The 11417-nt window shown below is 35.4% G+C and overlaps 1 protein-coding gene across 1 annotated transcript; it reads right to left on the bottom strand.

The window, feature by feature from the left end:
- Positions 1-1280: 1280 nt before the first annotated feature.
- On the bottom strand, positions 1281-11388 carry HELRODRAFT_174767 (hypothetical protein; the record flags this gene model as incomplete). The annotated part of the gene is made up of 9 exons (XM_009022210.1): positions 1281-1312; positions 1772-2008; positions 2585-2679; positions 2814-2895; positions 3175-3265; positions 3564-3653; positions 3737-3840; positions 6024-6222; positions 11212-11388. The coding sequence occupies 9 exons, from the start codon at positions 11386-11388 to the stop codon at positions 1281-1283; spliced, it is 1107 nt and encodes a 368-aa protein (XP_009020458.1).
- Between the last annotated feature and the right edge of the window lie 29 nt (positions 11389-11417).

Here is an 11417-nt window from a genome sequence, read left to right as displayed (position 1 = left end):
GCAGGTATGCATGCATGCATGCATACATGCCTACAACTATCAGATGTAAAGAAAACAAAGAATACATGTGTGCATGCACACATGCATGTGTGCATGCACACATGCATGCACACATGCGTGTGTGCATTTGTGCATGTGTGCATTTGCTTGCCAAACTTTTGAAAGTTTCTCGATATCATTACCAGCACCGTCGATAGCATCACTACTACTATAATCATCATTACCATAAGAACTACTACTACTACTACTACTACTACTACTACCACTACTACTATTGCTACTACTACTACTGCTACTACTTCTGCTACTACTAATAGAAAAAACGTATAATAATAATAAATAATAATAATAATAATTGTTGTTGTTGTTCGCAAATATTTTAACACGTTGCAATTAAACGTTCAGAGCTTCGTTGATAGGCCGTCGTCTGATTCTAATTTGCTCAACAACCTGCCGATTTTCATTTGCTATTATTATTATTATTATTGTTATTATTGTTGTTGTTGTGGTTATTATTGTTGTTATTGTTGTTATTGTTATTATTAAGACATCACTAATAATATTACTATTATGAAATTATTATTCTCAGTAAGTGGTAGCCAGTTTTACTATTGGAAAAAAAACAATTATTGTAGAAGTAGTAGAAGTGGCTCCAACAACAGCAGCAGCAGTAGCAGTAGTAGTAGTAGTAACAGCAGCAAAGTAATAGTAGTAGTAGTAGTAGTAGTAGTAGTAGTAGTTGTAGTAGTAGTAGTAGCAAGAATAGAAGCAGCATTCACGTCTTGATTAGTCGGTTGTCCATCCATGATTGATGTTAAATGCAACCGATAAGTGTTACAACTACTACTACTACTGCTGCTGCTACTACTACTACTACTACTACTACTACTACTACCACCTACAACTACTACTACTACTGCTGTTGCTGAAAGAAAGAAAAAGTAAGAGATAGAGAGAGAGAGAAAGAGAGAGAGAGAGAGAGAGAGAGAGAAGAAAAATAGCTAGCTTAAACAGAATAATAGAGGAAAAAAAGGAGTAAAAAAAAGATAATGCGATTATTAGACAGAAAAACATAACATACGCGCCCATCACTTTTTTTATGACGTCACGCCTTGTACAATTTGGCGCGAAATGATGGCCATGATGATGGTGATGATGACGGTGATGATGATGAGCGAAAAAATGGTAACGAGAGAAATTGCGATATCGGCAAAGAAATAAAATATTGATGCCTCCATTTTTATTTTAATGTCTATGTGAATTATTGGCGGTAATAAAAATCAAAATACATCATTTAAGTCATCTTGAACGTCTGTCTAGGATCATTAAATGTGAAAACATACATACATGCATGCATACAAACATACATACATACACACACACACACACACATACATACACACTCGCGCATACAAACGACCAAATATTCAAAAATTTATACCAATATACATTCATCCGTGCAAACATGATGGTATGAAAAGCAAAGAAATGAAAATAGATTAAGAGAGAGAGAAAAATAAAAGGAAAAATGAGAGAGAAGAATGAGAAAAGAGAGAGAGAGAAAGAGAGAAAGAAAGAGAGAATGAGAGAGAGAAAGTATGAGAAAAGAATATCTGAATGATTTATAACGTTTATCAGTAGTTGTACGTCAATCAGTAATAACGCTCTGTTGGAATTAGTACATCATCATCATCATCATCTTCATCTCTTTTTTTTCATCATCATTATCATCATCATCATCTTCATCTTTATCATTATCATGATTACTGACCTTTGCACAATGGCCTCGGACAGTCGACAACTTCAACTCTCTCTCCCACGCATCCCCTCCCGACGACTCCACCACCATCATCATCACCATCACCATCGTAATCATCACCATCATTGTTGTTTCTATTTATAGCAGCATCATCGTCGTCGTCCTCGTCCCCACTGCATGACCTTGACCGATGTTGTTTACATTCGTTCGAACATGCCGACCAACCCGACCACTGGGACCACGAGCCGTCTGTCGTCGGTGGTGGCGATGATGATGATGATGGTGGTGGTGATGATGGTGGTGATGATGGTGGTGATGATGATGATGATGATGGTGATGATGATGATGATGATGATGATGGTGGTGATGATGGTGGTGACGATGGTCTTATATTTTTTTATATCAAGTACCATTATTAACTAGTAATATCAACATCGTCATCACTATCATCTTCTTCATCATCTTCATCATCATCATCATCATCTTCATCGTCACCACTATCATCATCTTCTTCATCGTCATCATCATCCTCATCGTCGTCCTACTTTCGACATGTCGTTTCTAGGCAATAGAATGAAGTCCAGGGCGGTATAAATACTCAATATCTTGACATAATACAACATTCATTTTTTTACCAATGTTTCATTCCCAGACATTATTATTATTTCTTGGGCGCTATATAAATTAGATTGGCGGTATTGATGATGATGATGATGACGTTAATTCATCATCATTTTCTTCTTCTTATTCTTCTTCATTGTTAGCGCTGATGATGATGGCGATGACGTCATAAAATTAATAATCATCGTCATCATCAAAACCAACCCGGACAGCTGATTTGACAGGGCTGCTTCTGCTGCTTTTCACCCTTGCAAAAATTCCCGCCATTTTGTGGTTGGGGGTTTGCGCAAGTCCTTGACCTTTCGGTGATGGTGATGATGATGGTGGTGATGACGTCGTAGGTGGTGGCGATGATGGTAATGATGGTAATGATGATGATGGTAGTGATGATGATGATGATCAATAGTGTTATGATGATGATGATGATGATGACCTTCTCTGGTAGTGCTGATGACGATGTTGAGAACATTCCAAGCATTCGGACCAGGATGACCAGGCTGTCCAACCGCCATTCACTGTTTGAATGAATGAATGAATGAATGAATGAATGAATGAATGAATGAATGAATGAATGAATGAATGAATGAATGAATGAATGAATGAATGAATGAATGAATGAATGAATGACAAAATGAACAAACGAATGATCAAACAACGAAAAACGAATTAGCCAATAAACAAACGTACGATTGAATGAATGACTGACTGACTGAATGAACGAACGAATGAACGAACGAATGATTGAAAAAATAAATAAGTGAAGAAATAAAACATCATCATCATCATCATCTGACCTATGACCCTTAGCGTTGCAACGTCACTCAACCTCTTTCCCGCCATATTGTACGCTGCGCACGTGTAGTTCCCGTTGTCATGGATACGTAACTGTTCATTATTGTTGTTGTTGTTGTTGTGTTGTTGTTGTTATGTTGTTGTTGTTGCTGCTGTTGTTGTTGTTGTTGCTGTTGTGTTATTGCTGTTGTTGTTGTTGCTGTTGTGTTATTGCTGTTGTTGTTGTTGTTGTCGTTGTGTTGTTGTGTTGTTGTTGTTATTGCTGTTGTTGTTGTTGTCGTTGTGTTGTTGTGTTGTTGTTGTGTTGTTGTGTTGTTGTTGTGTTGTTGTTGTGTTGTTGTTGTGTTGTTGTTGTGTTGCTGTTGTGTTGTTGTTGTGTTGTTGTTGTTACCTGACTGATGATGAGACTGCCCTCGCTGGTTTGGATGAGGTTCGTATCGGAATCAATATCCAAATCGACGCCATCTTTGATCCAGTATACCTAATAATAACAAGAATAATAACAATAATAATAATAATAATAACAATAATAATAATAATAACTAATGATAACTAATGATAAACCTTCGGAGTCGGTTGGCCAATGGGAGGCAGACAATGTAGGACGGCCGATGACCCGATTTCGCCTGAGGTACTAAATGGCTCCCCTTCAAATCTTTTGCGGATGTCTAATTGAATGAATGAATGAATGAACGAACGAAAAAAGGATGAATGAGACGATTAGCAAACGACTCTTCACCGATTATATACAATCAATCTCTTGCTCGAATTCAGAGATTTCACTAAATATAATGGCTAAGATATTCGAACTGTTATGGGACTTTTACAAAATGGCAGAAGCCTTTCAAGTCACTATACTCTCCATCGTAATAGTAGTTGCAATTTCAAAGTTTAAGTACTGTGTTTAAAAGCGGTGTTAAACATTTTTGAAAGGTCATTTAGAGGTCAATTTGAAAGATTAACCTTTGAACTTTTGATGAAATTCTATTGTATTTGTGTGTATTGAGTGTGTATGCGCGCGTATTTATGTATTTGTGTGTATTTGAACGTGTAAAATGTATGTTTGTATCATTTCATCATCCTTATCTTAATTATTTATCGTCTTCGTCATCATCGTCGTCATCATCATCACAATCATCATCTTCATCACAATCATCATCATCATCGTAATCACAATCATCATCATCAGCGAGGCAAGATGGGCACATTAATCACATTGAGAAATGAATAATGATTTCGAACCACAACATCAACAACGATGATAACATCATTCGTCCGCTCATTCATTCATTCATTCATTCGTTCGTTCGTTCATTTCCTCATTCATTCATTCGTCCTTTCATTCATGCATGCATTCATTCATCCATTCAGGCAAAAACAACAGCAACAACAAAAACGACAACAAAAATGATAATAAGCACAGAGAGGCATACAGCAGTTGCAATGTACAATACAGACGTCTGTTTGGCCGCATAATCGAATGATGTAGCGCTAAATAAATTCGAATTGACTTCATCCTATTATTGCTATTGTTATTGTTGTTATTGTTGCTGCTGCTGTTGATGTTGTTGTTACTCCACATAATATTTACGTGCGTGCGATATGTTTACATGAATATGTGTAAGTGTATATGTTTGTATATGTGTTGTGTATGCGTGTATGTATGTATGTTTGTTTGTTTGTATTTGTGTATATGTATGTGTACACGGTTCAAAAAAGTACATATATCTAACAAGCGATCAGCCAAATATAGAAGAACATATTGCTATTTGATTTATCTATTTTTGCATAACTAATCAGTCCCACTGATATGTTTGTGTGTTTGTTTGTGTGTGTGTGTGTGTGTGTGTGTGTGTGTGTGTGTGTGTGTGTTGTGATTGATTTCTCAGTAACAGCGTGAGTCCATGGTTCTTTTATTGATGACTGCAATATTACGAACTGCCATTCATCATATTAACAACGCCAATACATACATATATTTATCAACGTTATCGTCTTCATGTACTCACTGCTGCTGCTGCTGCTGCTGAAGTCGTAGTGGTCGAAGTAGTGGTGGTGGTAATAGTAGTACAAGTAGTAGTAGTAGTAGTAGTAGTAGTAGTAGTAGTAGTAGTAGTAGTAGTAGTAGTAGTAGTAGTAGCAGTAGGATATGTTAAAGTTGATAATGTCGGTTTTTTTGTTTTGTTGTCTTCGTTTCATCAATATTGTCATCGTCATTAAGGCCATTAATTATCTACTACTACTACTACTACTACTACTACTGCTGCTGCTGCTGCTACTGCTGCTGCTGCTACTACTACTACTACAATTATTATTATTAATGAATGAAAGTAATAATAATACGTCGCGCTCTTTAAACACGCAATTCATTCTTTAGTATCAAACAAGCAGCATGATCGAACAATGCTAAATTGACGGCTTACGTCAATGAACTTAGCACGATGTTCGACATTCGATTGACGTGTGAAAGGCGCTCAAAAGCCCCCCTGTCGATTTGAAAGGTTTCATTTGGAAACCTTTTATTTTTATTTTTTAATAGTTTGTTTTCGGTATAGATTGTTTTAGTTAAGAAGTGATGGTTGTGTGTTAATGTCGTTAACCCGTGTGAAACATGAAGATGTGTTTGTTTGTTGGTTTGTTTGTTTGTTTGTTTGTTTGTTTGTTCTGCTTTCCATCTTCATCGCGTGATCATAAATAGTTTTGAATAAACTTATAATTAATATCATAATTATCATCATCAACACAGTACAATCATCATTGTCATCATCCCAACACAATCATCACCAGCACCACCATCCCAACACAATCATCATCATTCTCATGACGTCATCAAAGGTAATAAATAACTTACTCGCGGCATACACAACTCCGACTTTACTTCTTGTAGTAGTGATGGGCTGGTGGTGGCGGTTGGGAACGTAATGCCACGCGTGGCACTCGCACGGAATACCTAATCCGGATGATTGGCCCCCACTGCCACCATTGTTGTTGCCATTGATGACGTTGATGTGGGATGTGCTGGCTTGCTCTTCTACTTGCTCTCTGGTTATCTGTTGTTGTGTAGTTGTTGTTGTGTGGCTGTTGTAGTGTGGTTGTTGTAGTGTGGTTGTTGTAGTGTGGTCGTTGTAGTGTGGTTGTTGTAGTGTGGTTGTTGTAGTGTGTGTGTAAAATTATTTTTCACTTTATTATTAATTATGTTATAGTTTGTATATATTAATTCTTTTTAAATTTAATTTCTTTTTAGTATCCTTTCTCAGGGGTATAGGCAACAAACACACGCAGTACATGAGAATGCTGGGATTTGTTTGCAGTCGAAACCGGTCAATACAAAAGCGGTGGCAAGCACCTTAACCAATACGCCATCGCCCCGCTAACATACACACACACACACACACACACACACGCACACACACACAACAATACAACTTACTTCAATACTGGTTTCTAGTACTTTCGCTCCGTCAATCCATCTTTCTTCATTCACATGTTCACTCGGATCGATCCATCTATCATTACATTTAAATATTATCCTATCGCTATTTATAACGCTACATTTTAAAGTCGTTGGTTTTCCCCTGATGACGTAATAGGCCGAATCTAGGTCAACAATGAAAACTGGGGCAACCGATGATGATGTAGAGGAAGGTGATGATAATGATGATGATGATGATGATGATGTAGGAGGAGGTGGTGGTGATGATGATGATGATGGAGAATTTGTTGTTGCTGAGTTGGAAATGTTGTTGTTAAGTTTCGCTGGTAATGTGTGGCCTGGAATAATAATAATAATAAATATTTATATTATACTTATATAATAATATTTTTTTTATTATAATTATTATTATTACAAATTAAATGTATTTATCTAGAGCTCTTTTCTAAAAGCAGAATTAGTAGAAGTAGTAGCAGCTGTAATAGTAGTAGTAGTAGCAATAATAAAAATAATAATAATAATAATGATAATAATAGCAGCAGAACTTCATGCATCGAATAGAGTGGAGTGCAAAGCACCGAGGACCGTTGAAAGCATGCGTGTGTAAAAAAATACTTTTTAAATAATCACTACTTGCATTGTAATACCCTAAACAGGCCGTTCTCTCTCTCTCTCTCTCTCTCTCTCTCTACACTACTAAGATATAGGCGTAAAGAAATTTTTTTAATGGAAATTTTCTTCTAAGTGTAATTTGTTTTCTTTCTCTTCTTCTCTCTTTCCTCTCTCTCTCTCTCTTTCTCTTTCACTTTCTCTCTCTCTCTCCCTCTCACTCAATCCTTCTACATTTTAATCTTTTTTCTTTCTATGTTTCGTTCTCTTCTTCTCTTTCTTCCTTTCTTTCTCTCAATTTCACTTTTTCAACTTCCATTTGACGGTTCACTTGATGCACCGCACTGAAATTAGTTAAACTTCCAAGTGGAATGGAATGGAATCTTCATCACATTCATTTCATTTCTATCCATTTTACTTTTCATTTATATTTTTAAATATTTTTCAACTACAAAGTCTACTACTACTACTGCCACTACTGCTGCAGCTTCTTCTTCTACTACTACTACTACTACTACTACTACTACTACTGCTACTACTACTACTACAAGTATTTCAATTGACCCGACAACAAAAATTTGAACTGTGAATTAAAAAGCTATTAAATCAATTGCTGTGATGTTAAGATTGCGCTGCTGATGTTTGATTACGCGGTCAATTTGTGTATGTGTGTATGTGTGTGTGTGCGTGTGTGTGTGCGTGTGTGTGTGTGTGTGCGTGTGTGTGTGTAAGATGTAACATTTAGGCATTCATCAAGGGTGCAATTTTTATGCTTTAGTTTTAATACGCTGTTTACTTAACTTGGTGATTGCGGGCATGATGATGATGACGACGATGACGATGGTGGTGGTGGTTATGGTAATGATGACGACGATGATGATAATGATACGATAAACAAACTGTGCAATTAATAATAGTGTCATGACAGGTAATGCAAAACCAATATTGCGTGCAAACACATAGACACAGACACACACACACACATACATACACACGCACGCACACACACATACACACACGTACAAAGAAACAAACAAAGATACATGTTTTTAATGTGTGGGAATAATTTATCATTGCTCTTTTCTTAAGCACAATGGAGGTTGACACGGTCCTATAGGAAAATAATTATAACTGAATTTTTAACAGCCACAATAATAATAATTATTATAACTATAATTATTATTGTTGTAACTATAATAATAATTATAACTATAATTATTATTACCGTCGTTATAATTATAAATATTATAGATAACATTGCACTAATTACAGTAATTATTATTATCATTATCAATAGTGGTAGAACTAAAAGTAGTAGTAGTAGTAGCAGCAGCAGTAGTAGTAGTAGAAGTAGTGGTAGTAGTGGTAGTGGTTGTGGTAATAGTTTGACCTAGATTTGACATGATTGTTGTTGGTGTCAGTAGAATGAGGTCAACCTCTTGCCAAAGCTGGCACGGCTTGGCAGAAGAACCTTATTATTATTATTATTTATTTATTAATTATTATTATTATTATATTTTCTTTATTGTTGTTGTTGTTATTCGCGTTGAAAAAAATTAAGCTTTTACAAGTTATGATTTACCATGCAATAACATATTTACACGCATACACATACATACATACACACACACATACATACACGCACACATACATACAAACATACACACACATACATACAAACAAACATCCATGCACGTGTGTGAAATTTCATTCAATGTATTGCTACACGTCACGACCTTTTGTATAATCAGTGTTTGTTTGTATTTGCTGCATGTGTACCGTATCGTATCGTTTTGTGTTTGTATGTGTGTATGTAATTTTGTATGTATGTATGTATGTATGTATGTATGTATGTATGTATGTATGTATGTATGTATGTATGTATGTATGTATGTATGTATGTATGTATGTATGTATGTATGTATGTATGTATGTATGTATGTATGTATGTATGTATGTATGTATGTATGTACGTGTGTATGTGGCCATGTATGTATGAATGAGTGTATGTATATGTGCGCGCGCGTGTGTGTATGAGTGTGTGTATATGTGTGTGTGTGTGTGTGTGTGTGTGCGTGTGTGCGTGTATAATCTGTCTGATTTACAAAAGTGTCAGCAAAAACAAACAAATGAATGAACGAATGATCGGATTAGAAAATGAAGAACAGCGAAGCAAAGTGCCTCAGTGAGTGAGTTAACAAAGGAGTGAATGAAAGAACGAACTAACGACTCACTGAACAAATGAACGAATAAATCAATGAAGAAATGGATGAATGAATTTAAAAAAAGAATGGATGAATGATGGATTGAAATGATATCATTACACGCTTTTTCGTCTGTGACACCTGTATCATTATGTGCACACCTGAATACATGCTGATGATGATGATGTGGATGACGACAACGATGATGATGTGGGTAATGATGATGATGATGAAAACGACGACGATGATGATCATAATGATAATTAATTCTTATCTTCGCAAGAACAGAACTATACAAACAGACGATTAATTATTCGACGAATATTCGAGAAAACTCGTTAAAGCACAATAAGAACCGTCGGTGAAATACCGATTTATTTCGTCATTTTATTGCCGAATGATTTTCGCGACTCGATTTTATGGGCGCATATAAAGGTGCTGAGGGCGAGTTGGCGAAAAAAAGAAGGTAAAAAAATTTGCTACATGGGAGATATAACAAAATTTGAGTGTGTGAATGTACGAACGAACGAATGAATGAGTGAATGAATGACCAAATTAATGAATGAATGAACGAATGAATCAATGAATGAATCAATGAATGAATCAATGAATGACTGAATGAATAACAAACAAATGATTGAGTGAAAGAAAGAAAGAATGAAAGAAAGAATTAAAATAAAATTGGGCGAATTATGCTGGGGCGATAAGAATTGAATGAAAGCGCGTTGAAGTGTATGCAGGATTACAATTATAGATGTCGCTGAATTCATTGGAAGAAACAAAATAATAATAATAATAACAATAATAATAACAATAATAATAATTACGACAGCAACAACAATAATAACAACAGTATTATTATTATTTTGGAGTCATAAAAACAAAAGATACCAAATATAATGAAGGTCATTCAGATTAATAACTCTTGCGTAATAAAAGTGTCACGGTGCTGTCGTTGGATTTTCCAAAACTTCCTGCTTAGCTATTTTTAGATTGGATAGAGAGAAAGAGAGAGCAAAAGCAAAAGAATAAAAGAATGAGAAAAGTAATGAGAGAGATAGAGAAAGAGAGAGAGAGAGAGAGAGAGAGAGAGAGAGAGAGAGAGAGAGAGAGGAGAAAGAGAGAAGAGAACTTAAGAATATAAAAACCTTAAAATGCTTTCCGAAGACGTTTTCAAACCGTCATAACAATCATCGTCTTGGTTGTTGTCGTCATCATCGTCATCATTATCATCATCGTCGTCATCATTATCATCGTCATCGTCTTTCACTGTCGTCAATGAAGCGCTATAAAAATGTCTGCTCTGGAGGGAACCGTTCGCCGGCGATAGTTGCAATAACAAAAAATAACAACGACAACAAGAGTTGTAATAACAACAACCACAACAATAATAACAATAATAATAATAATTATTATTTTTATTATATTGAATAATTAAATCAATAAGACATTTTGAATGGTTGTAAAAGAGGGATGGCTATGCAATCAAACTCGAGTATTTCGAGTCCAAAGTTTTGAAAGTGAAACTAAATCACGGAAAAACCCCATTTTTTCTATAAATTTCTTTTTCGTTTTTAATAATTCACCAAATATCATAGTCACGCAAAACTAGTACAGATGACGACCCTTGCAAATGTTATTCTGACTGCTCATTAACTCATATAAAGCGTTTTGAAATAATAAACTAAGATGCTTTAGCTGTTCTAATTGTTATTATTATTATTATTGTTGTTGTTGTTACTATTATTATAACTGATATTTTCAGTTTGGTAAAGTTTGCTAAAAGTACTAACAGTCAACATGGAAAGAGCTTTTATGTAGCAGCAGTAGTAGCGAAAGTAGTAATAGTAATTTTGTTGATTTTTGTTGTTCTTGTTGACGCCGTTGTTGTTGTTGTTGATGTTGTTGTTGTTCCTGTTGATGTTGTTGTTGTTGATGTTGTTGTTGTTCCTGTTGATGTTGTTGTCCATGTTGTTGCTGCTGATGTTGTTGATGTTGT

The sequence above is a fragment of the Helobdella robusta genome, assembly GCF_000326865.2.
Source record: "Helobdella robusta unplaced genomic scaffold HELROscaffold_31, whole genome shotgun sequence".
NCBI classification, from domain to species: domain Eukaryota; kingdom Metazoa; phylum Annelida; class Clitellata; order Rhynchobdellida; family Glossiphoniidae; genus Helobdella; species Helobdella robusta.
The sequence above is the reverse complement of the archived record's forward strand: the minus strand, read 5'-3'. Positions and strand labels throughout refer to the sequence as shown.